General features: G+C 43.1%; 1 protein-coding gene and 1 long non-coding RNA gene across 3 annotated transcripts in view; one reads left to right on the top strand and one right to left on the bottom strand.

Moving 5' to 3' along the window:
- Positions 1-4947: 4947 nt before the first annotated feature.
- LOC118698425 (uncharacterized) lies at positions 4948-8847 on the bottom strand. Its single transcript, XR_004981880.1, has 2 exons — positions 7694-8847; positions 4948-5293 (listed from the first exon to the last, which is right to left on the bottom strand). It is a non-coding gene; the product is annotated as an uncharacterized LOC118698425 (long non-coding RNA).
- A 99-nt stretch (positions 8848-8946) lies between these two features.
- BEND7 (BEN domain containing 7) overlaps positions 8947-17694 on the top strand; it is a 46891-nt gene continuing 38143 nt past the window's right edge. For both annotated transcript variants that reach the window (XM_036400336.2, XM_036400335.2), the window contains exons 1-2: positions 8947-9263; positions 13040-13123. In XM_036400336.2, the coding sequence (XP_036256229.1) occupies positions 9203-9263; positions 13040-13123 (145 nt within the window). In that variant the 5' untranslated portion in view covers positions 8947-9202. The remainder of the gene's footprint in view (positions 9264-13039; positions 13124-17694) is intronic.

The following is a 17694-nucleotide window of genomic DNA, read 5'->3' as shown; positions in this document are numbered from 1 at the left end:
CTGGACACAGTTCAAAGCTCCTCTGTTCCTCAGAACATTTTCCTGAGGCAATATCTGTGCTGGCAATTTGCTATGGTCCCTGCTTGCTTCATTGTGGATCTCTCATGCTCTGACTGTCTCCATTCATACGTGCTCCTTGGCCCTAGGGGGGGTAGATGGAGCTCCACTTGCTGGGCAAACTCATGGTGCTCATGAAAGCTCACAGTGTGAGATACCATCCTTGGATCATGTAGTGGAAACTGTTCCTCCACACTGCAAAAGGATTTCTCCAAGTCACCACCATTCTGAGGAGCCCTGAGAGTGTGGAAACTGTTTAACTGTGTTGTGAAAGCAGACAATTGCTTCCCTGTGCCAGTCCCTCATCCATGCAATGATCCCTTAGATGACATCACTGTATAAGATATTTTTAACATAGTGAAATGTGTGCTTTTCCAGCTGTATTTCAAATTATCAGTTTATCATACATGGCATTACTCTACTCATTAGAGTCAATTAGATCATTGCTATAAATCCAAAGCTTGACTATTTGTTTTCTACTGCTCCTGTTTTGCTTTTCAGGGCAGTCCTGCTGATTTGGTACCACTATGGCTGTGTATTTCTGTCTCTCATGTGATTAATAAATATGATATTTGCTGTCAGGGCTGTAGTCAGGCCTTTAAGCTCTCACAAAATCATTTGCAGAGTCCTGAGAGCTCCCAGCAACTGAGCTTGGGTCTGGAAGCAATAGTGTTACCCACGTTTTCCCCATTTATAGGTTTCTGCAGACCTCTGGAACAACCCACAGGGTTAACCACAAAGCTACTTTGAAGTCATTTCCTTCAAAACATTAAATACGAAATCAAGACTGGAAAGAGAAATCTAGAAGTTATTCAAAATCTTGGAACATTTGTAAGAGCCTTGTAAGCAATAGAAATAGAAGCTTAAAACATACATGAGGTGTTTCATTCCAATTTCTAGCTGGTTAAGTGATTGCTCAGCTTTATCTGCTGCAAGCCAACTGTCAACCTGCAGACAAATTATTGAAGGCAGCTCAAATAACCCAGTTTCACTCAAATAACCCAGATGTCATCTATTTGCCAAAGTGGTAAAACAGATCAGAGTAATTTTGACTGCTCTCAGTGGTTGTATTCAGTTTACATTTAGTTGTTTTCGGGTCATATCTTTATGGGCATCCAGTTTCACTTATCTATTTGATATTAGAACAGGGGAAACCCCCAGTTCAGCCAGCATATGCTTTCACTTGCACACAGGAAGCAGAACTGATGCCTTGCAGCTGACCAAGATTGCAGAACTCATTTCAAGTAACAAGGGCACAGATGATTCTTGGAAACCCTTTTTAGATAAGTACATGGTTCCTTTTATTCATCTTCAAAACACTATACCAAAAAAGACATTGGATAAAATTGCCTTTACACCATGACTGAGTATGTCCGCTTCTGGCAAAGGCAGCTCTATACCCAGTCTGAGTTTTCTTTTTTTATTAAAGCAGTCCTTAACTTTTTGGGAGGGATTAACTCACCCAATTCCCCATTCTTTGCCCCCACATCTACTTTGTTACAGGATCCTCCAGCTTGTCATATCTACAGGCACCTCCAGGTGTTCTATCAGAGGTGTTAGTATTGCTGCTAAGGATTGCAAACTGCACTTCCCTACAGCCCTGACACTGGGGATGGGCCCATCCCATCCATTTAGTCAATTTAAGCCACTCTGGGCTTTCTCTTTTCCAAACAGCACACAATCTTCAGGAGATCACAGTCAGAGAAACACTCAGCTAGAGAGAAGGCTGAGGAAGAAATTGGAGATAGTGCTCCACCACAGGTGTCCAAATCACACTAAAAAGACAAGGAAAGCTCACTGGGGAGGAAATGGCAGAAAAAAGGTTCCCACATTTCTAATATAACTCTTCCAAAGTGTAGGGCATCTGTGTATCATGAAGGTGACATTTCAATTTGCTTTGTTTTGCTTTTTAAAGTATCACTTGATTAGTTCTCATGGTAAGTCAACCCCTGCAACTGCTGTCTGCCAGGACACGCCTCTGGAATGCACTGTTAAAATAGTTATGATAGTAGTGACATCCGTATGGATATTACTGCTTAGTAAGGCTAGTGTGGCTTTTAGAAACACACTTGAAATAATGTTTGGCTGTTAATTATTCTCTGATTTTGACAAGGCAATATTTATGAGCATTGTTTAGGTTGCCTATAGGATGCGTGAGTCTTTCCTATCCCAGCAGCTTTATCTGTAAAACTGAGGTGGTGTAAAAAACTCATCATTGCTTCTAAAATGCTTTGCATTTAAGAATAGCTAATTATTGCCAAACTGACTGATATATGAGATATCTGATGAAAATTCTGTTGTTTCAGGAACAGTATTCGTGGCTCAGCTAATGGCACTGTGTCATCGGAGTCCCTAAGGAATCGGTCCCCAAGATGTCACTAGGGAGACTGTGCTTTTTAGACAGCAGTGGCCATTTGTGGCTGTTAAAGAATCCAAAACATCTTGGAGGAAAATGATCATGCTGCCTTTTTTTTGTTGCTTTGGTTTTGGCTTTTTGCTGTTGTTGGTATTTTTGTAGCTGTTCTTTCTAGCACTCCAGCAGTGCAGGGCAAATGATGTGAAGCACTGAACATCCTTACTCCCAGCATCAGTTTGCACTACACATACCCAAACAACAAAGTCTTTCCAGGAAAGGTGCAGTTACAGGACTAAGCCCTGCAAATACAGACTGTGTTGTCAAACTGCATGCACTGCATTTTAGATCCATTCAACCTTCCCCAAAGGAATATCTACACTTAACATCCCTTGGTGTTGAGACATTTTAGCTGTATTAACAGACACCATCCAAACACCAAGTAGATCTTGTTGGATGGTATAAAAGCCCATAAAAACATCTATTTTTCTTCCACTTTAATGCATATAGAAGATAAATGGTTGAGCATAAAGTATTGTACTTCTGAGTTCATTAGCTTCTATTCAACACAGGCAAGAAATCTCTCAAAGTTATTACTAAATGATCATAGTTCTGTGTTGTCAGTGTGATCCCTGCAGGATGTGTCCATCTCAGAGAAAATGCCCATGCAGGTGCACTGGCTGCCTCAGCAGAAAGGTCAGGGATTGAATGGGTGATGGAGTCTTCAGTATCTACACATCTCTGAAGGTAAATCCAGGGGGGGTCACATTAATGAAAATGCTGCTGTATGTATCTTACTGCTGAATAAAAGCACCTTTTTCAGATGTTGTCAGTCTGCAGCCTGACAGAGATTTAAAATTCACATAATCTCTCTTTAAAAAGTACATGTGTGAGTAGATTTTGAACTCCATTGTACCTTGCAATGAAATATTTTTTTTTAGAACTGAAAAGCAGGGCAGGTGGTTACGAATGTGTCTGAAGCTATTTCACCAGCCTGAAATGTAAGTACTGTTGGAAAACATTTAGGAAAATAGAACATCTTAGAAGGAGATGCAGCAACTTTTCATGAATGTATTTTAGTTTGCATCAGTATTCTGAGCTACAGGGATTATTAGTAGAGAAACTCTCATTGGGAGAGGGGATTGATGGCGTTGAGGCAGCAGCCATGTGAGTTGACAGGGATGCTAATATAGCCACGGCACAAGTTTAGAGAGCAGATCAGAGCAGCTGGGTGGGCTGATAGAGAGGATCAGGGCAGCCCAGAGGAGCAGTAAGAGGATCCAAATAAGTGGATTAGTAGCATACCAAAGCACACATTACTTTTAGTTTTCAAACTCCCATTGATTTTACTGCAAGTGCATTTACTAATGTGTGGCAGGAGAAATGGAAGAGGATCAAGGCAGAATCCAGACATGGAGAGCAAGTCCCTGTGGCAAGCTGGAAACAGAGAGAGGCTGGGCTGGGGAGCATGGCACAACATCCCCACATCAGGCTCAGTCAGGACTTAGAGGAGCATGGCTGCTGCCTGGGCTTCACCCTGCAGCCTCAAGGAGCTGTCTAATGGTGTTAAATGCTTTTGTTCCTGCAGCTGAGGCTGCATTCGTTTTCCATCTGTAGCCCCAGCAATTACATTGCTGCACTCTTACATCTGCCTTCAGCTGCTGTGGCTGAAGCAAACTGACACAAAAATGGAGGAATGATCAGCAGCATGACCCTCTTGGAACTCTCCCTAGCAGGGGGCTCGCTGGGCTGCTGGACCCTGAGCTGAGCTTGCTGCAATTTGTGCCTGCAGCATCCATCAGAACTGGGAGTGCTGACTGCTGTGCTTGGGCTGGCACCACTGACACTGACTCTGGGATGACCCAAAGCTCAAACGTGCCCTTTCTGAGGACACCAGCCTTGCTTTACATTTCATCTCTTAGGCAGAGGTGGTAGTGATGTAAAGATACATCCAGCCTAAAACTTCTAAGCACTATTACTCTTCATATAGCAGGAAAGTTCAAATTTCTAGGCAAAATAACAAGCCATACTCATGTTGTTCTCAGCTGCCTTGAAGGACTTGGGTTGTAAGGCCAAAATTAGTTCGGCCCATGGTTTCTCCATGTTGCAGAGAAGCAGATGTCCATGTAGGCAGATCTCTTTTACTCTCCCACATCCTCTTTCATAAAAAAAGAGCATTGTTGAGACCTTTTCTTCTTCATCCTTCAACCACATCTGTTGCTTAGACACCTTGGTCTCCTCTCCATTCCCAGAATTCAAATCCAAACACTGGTTTGTCCTAAGGATGACTTAATATCCAATTATCCCATAAGTATTGGATCAGAGTGGATGACCATCAAGCATTGACTCTTAGAACACAGTGCCCTTCCTTGAAACCTTAGTCCAAGCTGTAATAAATTCAAAAACAGGGGGGAAAGTCCAAACTTACAGTCAAAAGGGGGTTTGCATTCTGATATGGAAATGTTTAGAAGGTTTGCATTCCGATATGGAAATGTTCAGAGGGTTTGTGACTGCACACACAAAGAACACTTTGTACATAGATTCAGTTATATTCTTTATTGTTGAAACAGTTCTGGAATGTTTTGGTCTCCCTGAGCTGGCAAACAGATGAAAACATTGGTCTGTCCTAGAATTTTTTTCTTTAAAATTTATATGAGAAGATTAACAGGCAGCAGGATGGACAAGAAGGCATTTCAAAACTGTGTTCCAAAAGAAAAAGAGAGTAAGGACAGAGACATGAAATGTCAAGTACTGTGACTCAAATGGTCAGGAAAAACTTAGGGAGGATTAGAAAACACGTTAAACTGCACTCCAGACTTCAGAATTCTTCAGGATATCCAGACACCTTCCTCTCTGAGTCCTTGGATATGCCAGCCTGAGAGCCTGCTGAAAGGGAAGGTTTGTAGTGAGACAGCAGAGCACAACGTGGCCTATTGTCAGCTTTGGGGCTAAGTACTGCCCACATGTGTCATATGACCTCAAAACCACCACTGGAAACACTACTACAGTTTATAAAATCCTCAGTGCCATTCATTACACATAACTAACCAAAATAACTCACCTATTAAGCTGTCACCTGTGCAGCTCCTGGTCTCCAATTTACCTCTTCACCCTTCTCCTGCTCCCCAATACCACACGGAACCTCGTCAGGCTCCAGGATGAGTGGTAATCGTGGTGCTATTAATGTGACAGTCAGCAGCCTCTTCCCTCTTCACACAGCCTCACATGAATTCCTTGACATTAGACTTTAAGCCTCAGATCAAATCACTGAGTTTATGAGACTTTCTCCATTATAATTTTTCCAACTGAAAAGCTGAAGTGGTTCTTAGTACACTTATTTAATTCTCCTCAGCTCTAGGACTCTTTAGTCATCGTTGTCCTATGCCATACTACTTCTGAATAATAAAATATTATCATGAACTGGACACACCTGGAAACAAAAAGTCTGGGACATCCTGTGTGAAGAGCACTGCTGCTGTTAATACTGAAATATTACTAGATTAATTCTATTTAATCAGTTAGCTCATGATCTGAAATGAAAAAGAAAACTATTTTGCACACCAGAAAATTGTTGGAAAAGTCACTATCAGTTAGAATGGGGAGGGGATATTTTGAAAGTAACTTGAAGTATAATAAAATGTTAACTAGGAAATAATCAGGGATGATCATACTGACTTGGGACATGTTGCAAGACAAAGCCCTTATTTAGTTGGCTAATTTCATGGCATTTTGAAAAACACACTGCTCAGTCAATGGTTTGAGGAAATACTTTGAAACCATTCGTGAATAGATACAAAATGCTCGAATTTTTCATATTTTCACCAGAAAAAAAAGACCTATGGGTTCTTAATATGTAATAATAACAACATGATATTGAGACAGAAACTGAAATAAAAGATGAAATTAAAAGCTGTCTGCCCCCCAGAGCCAGTGTGCACTTTATCCTAAGTCACTTGGCTGCCACAGCGATGCAGGCAGTGACTATCTAGGGTGACACAAGGCAGCCATTCTAGTGGGATAAAGAGGACTTTCATCCCTGCATTTCTCCAGCTGGAATAATGCAATGGTAGCTTGTGACAAACGAGCAGATGATCCCAGGCCAGTTTTAGGATGGCCACCCCAAAATGCCCAACAACAGACTCACAGCTCCCTGTACATGGGAGCCTTTGAGTTTGTGTAGTTTTTTCTCAGTCCCAGCTGAGAAGCACCAGCAGTGCAGGACAGAAAGCAGCTTCCAGCCACCGGATCCTCCTACGTGTTGTATGGATAGCTACAAGACTTTGACCTAAAGTCACCTTGTCCTAGTTTCTAATTCACTTTTATGCAGATGAGATGGCAGGACTGGGGCTGTGGTATCCACACTGGCTCGTACTTTCAGAAATGAAAGCTGCAAAGATTTATTCATCTGAGCGACCACAACTAGGCTAGCTTGCAGGATCAGGCTTATTCTGCATGAAAAGGATGGATCTCTCTAACTCACAAAAAGGAAAATGAGAAATATCAGTGGAAAAGGGGATGTGCTAACTCTTGGAAAACATTACTGGAAACTGCATTGCCCAGACTGAAATGTCATTTAAAGCCACGAGTGCCCCTTTAAGCAAAATATCAGCACAGGGAAGGAAGAACTAAAACCAGTAAAAGAGCAGCTGATAAAACATTGCCATAAATTATACCCCAGAATGTTTCACAAAATTGAGTAACAGAGGAAAACAGAAAAGATTTTTGTAGCACATTCCTTTGGCAAATGCAGGATAAAGCTCATCATGTGAGCTGAACTGTAAATGAGGGCCTTATGCTTTATAAAAATTCTCCTATTATCCCAGGAAGGATGAGAGTCAGTTTCAGCATGTAAGTCCCATAAATAAAGTTAGTTAGCAGACAAAAATCAGCAGACTGTTTGGGGAGAAAAAAAAAGAGAAAATACACTTTTTGTAGGAAAAATATAAGCACACTGCTGCTGCATTTCAAACCCGACTTCATTACACTGTACCAGAGATTAATTGGACCCACAAAATCCAGCAAACAGCATATGACATCCATCTACCTTTGCTGCTTCAGCATCCTCCCAAAAATATATAATGCAGGATTTTAAATAGTACGTTAGCCCAGTTTCCTTTCATAAAGTCTTACAGAGAAGTTTAGGAAAATTCCAAAAGTAGCATACTGATTGCCTCTGGGATTTTCCACTTAGAAATTTAATAGAAAATTACACCCCTACCCAATCTGTGAGGTTTCCATAACCTCCCTCGTGAATTTAATTTTCCAGCATATAATAAATTTTACCATTAGGCATATTTTCTGATATTGCTTCACCATTAAGGCTATTTCCCAATTTTTCTTTTCAGAACCATGTATACCCTCTGTGTAGTGTCTGGATGGCACCTTGAACCGAAGAGTTCAGGTCTGACTATGTCCATGCACACAGTTAGGATACAAATCGCTACTGTTAGTATTCAATTTGCTTCCCTCCTGCTCATTTTATGTCGTTATTCTGAGTGATAAGGTCGGTCAATATTACTGGAGCTAACGGGATTCTCCTGGGTACTCTGAGGAGACCAAGGCAAGATCTGCATTTGCATCTGTTCAAGTAGGCGTATGCAAGTATCACATAGTCTTCTCCTTGTCACAACACAGTCTGACTACACGTAAAACACAAGATGATGATCGGAGCTGTGTTTGCAGTTATCAGCAGTCATAACTGTAAACGCCTGGGTCCTTTCTCTACAGGCAACAGGCAAAAGCACTCTCGGCTGTAAAAAAAACCACTCGACCCTCAGTGAATTTAGCACAGTGAGCGAACTGGAAGTGTGGCTGAAGGCGTCAAGTGGTGAATAAATCAAAGCACTAATTTCAGCTGTGTTCGGGCCAGCCGTATGGCTGCAGTGACCTCACGGTGACCGTCGGGAGGGCTGCCAGACGCCCTAAATCTCGCTCCTCTGGAGAGCCGAGACTCTCTTCCTCTTGCTAAGGCGATCCCGTTTTTGGCCGAGGGACTCCCTTCCTCTTGTTAAGGCGATCCAGTTTTTGGCCGAGGGACTCCCTTCCTCTCGGTAAGGCGATCCAGGTTTGGCAGAGCTCAGCCCAGCTGGCGGCTCGGCGCTCTTCTCCAGGCCTCGGTCCATGACACCAGCGGACACATCGCTGCGATAATCCCTGTAAAACACGGCAACAAACAGGTGTTGCCATCAGTTCCTGAGGTTTACCCTCTTCCGCACGCCAACTTCAACCCCCTCCCCGTCGGCCCTGGCCCGGTCCTGCTAAACACGAGGAGTTCCCCCCGCTGAGCCCCTGAGGGGAGCCGCGGGCAGCACCGCGGTGCCGAGCGGGCAGCGCCGGTGCCCGTGTGCCAGACGCGCGGCGGGAGGGGGACACAAAATGGCGCTGCCCCTCAGCCCCTCGCCCTCAGCCCGCGGCGGGGCCGAGTGGCGGCGGGCCGGCCCCGGGGTGGCGGCGGCTCCCGGCCGGCGGAACCGCCGCCTTCCTTCCCCCAGCAGGTGGCACCGGGGTCCCGGCGCCGGCGGCGAAGCCATTGCGGGCCGCCCTTCGCCGCCGGGCCGCGGCCGCGCAGCCGGCGGGGGGGAAGGCGGCGGCATCGCCCCCGCGGGGCTCCCCCCGCCGCACCCCGCTTTTCCTCAAAGTTCGGGGCGGGAGCGGGGGGGAGACCGGAGCCAACTTGTCCCGGATCCCTTTATTCGCCGCCGGAGCCGCCGTCTCTCCCAACCCCCGCGTGTATTGCTGATCGGAGGGACGGAGCTCGGTCCTGTGTCCGCCCCGCTCCTTCCTGCCCGCACCATGGAGTTCGCCCAGAGGAAGAGGAGCAGGAAATCCCAAAGCTTTAAACTGGTCAACGAAGGTAAGGCGGGGGCGGCCGGGCTTTGTTCGCTGGCCGGGGGCAGCCCCGACTTTTGCCCCGGGGGGAGCGGGGCGTTATGAAACGCCGGCGCCCCCGGGCCGCCGCTCCCTCCCGGCTCTGTTATTGAACTCCGCAATCCTCTCCCTGAACTCCCCGAAACCATTGCACGCCTATCTTTTTTTTTTTTTTTTGAATTTTATTTCTTTCGCCCCCTTCCCGTTTCCTCTTTCTTTTTTTAATTATTTTTTTGCATGTGTGTTACGTGTTGTTGCAAAACCACCACCTCAAGCCTCCCCACCACCACCTCAGGTGGACGTGTTATTTTTTTACAAGCAAAGAACCTTGCACAAAATAAAGTTGGATCGTGTTTAGTGGTGAATCCTGCTTGGGCGGGGGGGAGAAAAAAAAAATCGGGAAGCGAGCAAAAAATAATGACACTTGAGCAGCGACAGACCTCCTTAGTATTCAACTCTTGTGGATTTATTGTATTTGGGGTGGTTTTTTTTCCTCTCCTCGTCTGTGTACATCCTTGTATTTCAAAGAAAAGCTGAATCGAGATCGCTTTATTAAAAATCCACGCAGGTAATTAATTGTACGTGGGCAGGGGAGAGCCGCTGGCGTGTAACTTGTTCGCTCGGGGTGTGTTTGCTTTTGGAAAAGAGGATATTTTAAAAGGGATCGTGAGGGGAGAAATATTTGAATTCATGTCGGGCAAGAAGCACAGCTCTGTGTTTCAGTCTTCTTGTTGTTGTTTTCTTTAATTAAAGGGGGAAAAAGATAGAGCCGCTGGTAGGCATTTTCACAGGTGGACTTCCCAGCCCTGGGGATTTATTTTGCTTGGGGATTTATCCCTTCTCCGGCCGATGAGATGTTTTTGCCCTGATGGAATTGATTCGAGATCGTTTCTCCTTTTGTGTTCTCAAGTATTGGACGGGAATATCTCCATGAAACGCTGTGTGTGTCCTGCATGCCAAGTTCAAGGCAGGTGACTGCTTGGGTGTAATGTCACGCTGGTGAAAAGGGGGACACACACACGAGTGTCAAGATTTGCTGTCTGAGGAGTGCTCTGCAAAATTACCTTTGAAGCAAAGAAATTCAAAGATGGAAATAAACTCACTTGGTGGGAATAGTAAATAATGAGTGCTGTATCGTGGTAGGGGGGTCTGGGGCATCACACATGGTCCCTGTTAAAACTAGAGGGGCAGGGACTTGCCAGACGTGTCTGAAATGCATTGGAGGTCTGCATCCATTACCAAACCTATCAAAGGTGTAATTTTACAGAGAACGGGTTTGCTTTGTGGGCTTTTGGTAGTGAACATGCTCCCAACTTGGAGGCAGAGTTAGTGTATGACTGGGCTGGAGCATGGAGGTGGTGAAAGCAAAATGTGGAAAACAAAACTGAAATTTTGCTTTTTTTCTTTCCGTCCTAATGGGCCTGTAAAAAGAGTATTTGCCAGAAATAGGTTACTGTGTTGCCAATCTCAGTTGCCACGTCTTACAGGTTTAGATATGCCTCAGTGTATGAGATAATCTATTTAACCTTATTTTAATAGGTAAATCCAGTTATGATGGTACATTATTAATAATATTTTATCTATGGTCTCTTTTTGGATGTAGAGAGTCAAATACAGAGCTACACTAAAAGCATATGCTAGAGAGAAAATTATGTCTTTTTACTTTGAGAATGGAGGAGATAAAAATCAGGTTTTGTATGTGAGTCTGCACTCTCATACTCTTTTCTATCACAGTTGATTAGAAAGATAATTATGTATAAATAGTTGTCTCTTGTAATTGGCCTTTGCCTCTTGCAGGAGTTATTCTGTAATGTCACAGTTTAGTGTTTACTGTTGTGAAATTGATACAGTTTTCCAGTGCCTGGACTGTAACATCCGAGGCAGAAAAAGGAAACCAAAGAGAAAAGGCTATGCTGTATGAATTGGTAACACACCATCTGCTATTGATGTGTGCCCATACAATGCTTATTCTGTCCCAAAAATTACTTTGAGCACCTTATCACAATTATCAATAGTGACCAAATCAAGAAAAAGTCCATTGCTGTGCTAAACCAGAGCCACCTCTGGGGTGAAATGTGGTGACTTTAAGGCAGCAGCTGCAGACCAGAAGAATATTGTGCCCAGCTGGATGTACAGGGAAGTGCTAGAGAAGAAACTGGGTGTAATCTGTATATCTAAGGTCCATGAGTCTGTAAGTCATTTAAGTCCTAGTTTCCACTTACTTGCTTCCACAGATCTTGAATGTCCTTGAGAGGATGAAGGTGCAGAGTGTGGCAGGTAGACCCTGACTGGCTGTGGCCATCAGGTGCCCACCAAGCCACTTCATCCCACCCTCTGCTCAGCAGGACAGCTAGTGATCATGGAAGGCAGCACAAACCCTGCCAGTTTAGTCTCATAAAAGAAGATTTTACTTCCTCAATGTCATATCTCAGACTTCACCTTTACCCATTTCATTGGCTGGGCGTGCTCAGGAAGCAGAGGAATCCTTTGTGTAGCACCTCATCCCTGACCTCTCCACTTCTGTGGTGTGGTTGTTTCCCCCTCATTTTCTTTCCAGGCCCTTCTCATTCTGTAGAATTGCTGTGTTAGGCTCGACTTTAGTTTACATACTGGGTTGTTCCTCCTCTTGTGCCTTCGAGACAGTTGTGCTGTACAAATAAACACACCTAACAAAAAAGTGACTTCCAGGAGACTTTTCCAGTCCTGTGCCTGTTTGGTCAGAGGTGCAGGTGTGCTGCTTGTGGAAGGAGCTGCTTCTGCTGCGCTCCACTTGTGTTACACCTTTTAAGTGAATCCCCCCAAAGTCCCTTCCATGAGTTAATCTCTGCCTTGCTTTTTGTGAGGCAAGTAAACATAAAACCAGTTTAAGGAGGGAGTAGCTAAGAGCGTTGGCAACTGGGAGGGCATGGAAGGAGTGAGGTGGGGAGGTGGCTCTTTCAAGACACTGAATATATTGTTCAGTCTTGAGCGATTTGCCGAAGGACAGAGCGTGTGCCAGTATCAGAGTCAGAAACAGCATCCACGACAAGCTGCCTTGAGATGCTTTTTTTTTTTTTATTTGGACTTACTATTTCTCTCTGTGTAAACAAAGCTCTGGTTTTAGACGAACACCTGCCTGGTGTTACAACAGAGACCTTCACAGCAAAATATTCTTTTATTTAAAATAGAAACTTAGTGGTGATTTTTTTTTTAATATCTTGTAACATCTCTGTATATGAGATGCCAGTGCTAATTCTTCAGGTCATTATGGGCATTAATTTCTATAGATGGATATCCTAAGGTGTCACTGATCCTCCTTTCTTCAGAACTGGGAGGCCAGTGACATCAGTATGAGTCAAGCCAGCTGAGCAATAGAGCCCTGATGTACATAGCTGATTCCTTACTGAGGTGAAGTTTGAAAGTTTACCTTGGTCTCTGGGAAGGTAAAGTTTTCATTATAAATCTGCTTTCCTTCTGTAAAGCAAGAAGCCAGATAATTGGCATCTGGTGGGATAATTTGCTGTGAAAATGAACACAGTAATTTAGGGCAGGCGTAGCTATTCCCTAAAATCTGTGAAATATTTGAGCTGAGTCTCTCCAGTGTGAGCAAAGGTTTTTTAGGAGGTGCTGATACAGAGCACATTTTCTGTGCTTAATTTGATGTACATGAAATAAACTGCAGATATATTGATAAATTGTGTAGTAAAACTGTAGCAATGTCTTCAGTGTTCATTTTTTCCAGATCACTTGAATTCTAATTTTTTTTATCGTTTTTCATTCCAGATTACCATCATGAGATATATAAGATCTCTGACTACAGCAATGATGTTAATGGGGAGACCAAAGAAACACAACCAGTTTTTTTAGGTATGTGCTTGTGTTGATTAATTTTCAAGCAACATTGCGTGGCCATTTGCAATTAGGGAGGAAAAAACCTCTGTGCAAGCACAGAAAGCGCCTGCCATTGTTTAATATGACGTTCTTTTCAAGACCCTTTTATTCTATGAATTGCCAATATATCCTTTATTAACACTGCTAAAAGTTGTAATTTCAGACATAAATGTTTATTAGTGTCTACACACAGTGCTAATTATCACTCACTCAGAGAGCCAGATGCTGACTCTGCAGTTTTGCAGCTCTGTGCTCACCCCATTTACATTGCATATTCCCTGGCATGCTTCACTGGCAATAGTTTGTGTAATTGGGGTATTACATCTTTGACATCTGGATAACAGAAATTCAATTTCCAGGAAGCTGCTATTTGTTTGGTTTTGCTTCTGCCTTGGGTGGGATAGAGGATTAATGTGCTGTCTTAATGTAATGTCCTTTCACCTCTGGAGCTTGCCTGCTAATCCTGGCATGGCAAAATTAAATTAAATCAACAGTTAAAAATGTGTAAAGAAAATACAGAAGTAATATAGAGTCTGCAGCATGATATGTATTACAGCATATCAGTGACTGTTTATCAGTGAACCTTTACCTTTCTTGTGTGCTTTTTATCCTCTCTAACTCCTCAGCTGCAGAGTGCTTCTTCTTTTCCTGCTTCTATTCCCTTCCAATTGCATCCAGGACCTCACCTGGGTAAAGCCCCTCTTGGCAAAGATTTGGCAGGCTAAATTCAAAGAAGGAGAGGCCAGTTTTTTTAGCTGTATAAAGCAAGCTTGTGAACACTCTGTTCAGGCTTTGGAGAAAGCAGATGCCTTTGCACCAAGAAACTTGGGAATGTCTGCCTCTCCTTTTCAGCACCAGGAGCCCAAACATTTTTGTGGGGCGATTTAAGGTTTCTGTAGCCTGTTTGTGTTGCCCCTGGAGCCAGCGAGTAGCACTGAAATGTGGGAATTGGCACCTGAAGATACTCTGCATGCAAAATGCCTTTGTCTCCTAAATTCATAGTGCCACATCCTCTTCTAGAGGTCAGAAGCAAATGGGAGAGAATAGGAGGGGTGTTAAAAATAAAACAGGGGTTGTAGCTGCCTTAAATTCCCTTCTCATCTTTTCACCATTTGAGCAAGTATTTCTTCCCTACGCCCATTTCCAAGGAGAAGCAAAGGCCACTGCTGTGCTTTGTGTTTGGATTTCATGTTCTGGATGCACTTTTGGTGAAGTCTGATAAACCTGATGGAGTGAGCTCCACCACAGGTTTACTTGAAATGCTTTTTCTTCCAACTCTAAGTCATGAAAAGCTTTAGCAAGAATTAGGCATCAGCCAGGGTGCAGTAGTCTATGCTTTGACATTTGTGCTGCAAGTCAGACCCACTGATCTTGATTTTGGCTTGGTTGTGTTGTCCTTAGGTTCGTTTGGGTTTTTATTTTTTAGTAAGTCCAGCTTTTCATTGTGACTGAAAGTGTTCTGGCGTTTAAGTGCCTCAAGTTCACCTATTTCAAGAGTCAGTCAGAATTTAACCTTTAAGAATGTGAATCCTATCAAGGATCTTCTTATCAGGTATAGTCAGGGTGTAATCACTGCTTCACTTGATTTCACTGCTTTATGCCAAAATTTATCTCTGAAGGATGTTTATTCCAACTTGGTGATTTAGAGTCAAGTTTGTTCTCCAGTTTAAGTGATCCATGGGATAGGCAGTTGAAACCTGAGTGTGATGCAGTGTTTAGTATGGAATGGATGCTTTGATACAGCATTGAAACTATTACCTTTAGGGAAGGTGAAATGTTAGTGGCAGTCTATAAATGAGTGGAGCTTTATGACAAATGGGATGTGGAAATGCCTTTGCACATCTGAGCATGGTTAACTCAAAACTGCTGTTGAGAAGAGGGGAGCTGCTAGGGTAAATGAGTAAATCACAAGAATCCAGTTTGTTTAATGTACAGATAAAATAAGGATGAGATGTCAAGAAGGACCTGATGAACCTAGATGGTCTTTTTTGCACCAGCATAGATGGGCACAATTGGAGAAAATTGGAGAAAGCTTCAGTGCAGTTAAAGGAACATGGTACTGGATATGTCCTCTGATGGCTGCAATGGTGCAGAGTCCAACTGCAATCTGAATAGAGCTTGGAAGTTTTCTCATGTAGTGCAGTGCTGGGAGTGGGGATGTGGTGGCTTGTCCTCTCCCCCAGTCCTTTGTTCTGATAAGATGATGAACAAGAAGTCACATCTTTCTAGATGAAGGACATGCTAACCACAGTCTTTACAAGATTCCAGGGGAATGTGGAATATATTTTGTAGATGAGGACTGGCGTGTCTTTTGTTTTGAAGGAAAGGGCTTAGTTATCTGGTACCAGGACAGACTGCTTAGCCTGAGAAGGAGGAGGCATCCGAGAGTGAAATGCTTAAACCTCAAACATGGGTGAAATTTAAAACAGACCTGACTTCTGTTTTTCCAGTAAAGTCACAGGGCTGCTAGCCCAGACTTGGTATTACAAGCCCTAGAAGGGATCATGTACACTTGTGTCTTGTGGACAGTGATGATTAAACTTACACTATCTATTAAAAAACTCTTTTGCATACACCATATAGGTTTTTTCCAGTCTTAATATTTTTATTACCAACACAAAAAAGTGGAAATACAGTATACTTCCAGACTGAGTGTTTTTACAATGCTTTCAACTTGAAATTCCGGCTCTATGTTTGAAAGGTTAATGCAGAAAACTAATTATATTATCCTGGTAATCAAATGTGTGATGAGACATTTGTCTGTGTAATTAACAGTGAAGAACTTTTATAGTTTCATAAAATTGCACGCTACACACAGTGTGCTTGGAGCATTTGTTTTGAAGAGATGTCCAAAGCAGAGATGTTTATGACTGATATAAAGTGGAACTGAAATGTACTGTAATGCAGGTGTCTGTGCATTTTACAGCATTTCACATTGTTGAAATGGAAGGCAGCAGATTAATAACTTCACTGTGTCATGGTAAAAATAAATAATGTGTTCTTGGAGCAGGGGAGCAATGCATAAGTTACTCACTAATTTCAAGAATTTATTCTGTCCCAGAAATTATATCCTTTGCAATTTATTCACAGAGAAAAAGTTGACTTAACAAGTAACTTCACAGACTTGTGTTACTGTTAATAGGATTATATCCCAAGTCTGGTTGTTGCAGCAGTGGCTTCTGTAATTAAGACTCCATAGAAGTTTATTTTATGTATCTGTGTTCTCTAATGATCTAACTTGGTAAAGTATTTCCCTTGGGGGCTAAAGCGTGGTCTTGGCCTGGGCTATTTCCAAGAACTGGGGGATGTTGATGTGTATCTATTATTACTTTTTTAATTATATGACCCCATTAATATATACTTTTATTGAGTAGTTGCTCACTTGTCCTTTCCCAAGCGATTTAGTATGGCATGAAGTGTGTAACTTGGGCTTCTGTAGCTTCTCCTCTTGGGTGTTTTGAAACTCTTTCACCAGGCTCTTCCAAAGATTTACTTTGTTTGTGGTGGGAGTGGTGGCTGGGCCACCTGGTATGACTCAGTTTCCAGGGAAATAACCCCAAAAGCCTGAATGCTCTCAGGGTCTGATCCTGGGTTTGATTCTGCAAATTTCTTTGCTTACATTAGTGTTTGTGGGGTTTAATAACTTTGTTTGTCTCATGATAGGCAGGGTTATTAAACCATGTGTTTCTGTGCTTGCTTTGTAAGAGGTCTGATTTGAGGGTGATCCAGTTTTCCTGCATATCTAATTCTAGTGCTTTGTGTGGTGACATGAACATAGCAAATGCTTTGAGGTGATGTTTCAGAGCATTGCTAAGGTGCCTCAACTCAGACAGCTTCAATGTCCCCACGTTAGTTTAGCAGAGTCAAATTCTCCAGCTTGTAACTCATGTTGCTTGTGTGACCCTCTGACACTGTTCATGACCACTGCCCTCCCTGCTGACTTGGGGTTTAGGTTTTTAATTTGCCAAGGATGTTGTTGCCTAAGTGTAGAATCTTGTATGCTGGCAAAGACCTGGGATCACTTTTTTGGGAAATGTGTGCTTACCCCATCAGTTTAGTTCACAGATGCCTGATTCCAGTTGTGCACAGAGAAGCCACAGTAAGATTCCACGTGATTGAGGAGACCTTTGCTCTGATAAGGAATCATGCACATGGATCCTCTGTTTTCCCCATGCTGACCTCTGCAACTTTCTGTTTCAGGACAACTTGTGGTACAAGATGACCAAAAAATACCTAGATTTTTGAAAATTAGGATTTGATGTGGGTATAGTTCTTGCTGAGAAGGGATGCTGAGCTTCCTTCTAGGATAACTGTCTCTGATGGAAATAGCTGAACAGCGTGTAGCATTCCAAAAGGTGTTTTGGTGAGTTCAGCCTGGTTGAGCAGTGGAGATGGGTGCCCTGTGTGTACATACTTGCTGATTCCTTGAGCTGAATCAGCCCTTTACAGTCTTCAAACACAGCAGGCGAGTTTTGCTGGCCTCCTTCCAGAGAGGGCAACATTCAAATGGCATCTAATAAATTGCAGTTTAATATGCTTAATTATAT

The sequence above is a fragment of the Molothrus ater genome, chromosome 5, assembly GCF_012460135.2.
Source record: "Molothrus ater isolate BHLD 08-10-18 breed brown headed cowbird chromosome 5, BPBGC_Mater_1.1, whole genome shotgun sequence".
Taxonomy (NCBI): Eukaryota; Metazoa; Chordata; class Aves; order Passeriformes; family Icteridae; genus Molothrus; species Molothrus ater.
Note: the sequence above shows the minus strand (reverse complement) of the source record. Positions and strands in the feature narration are given on the sequence as shown.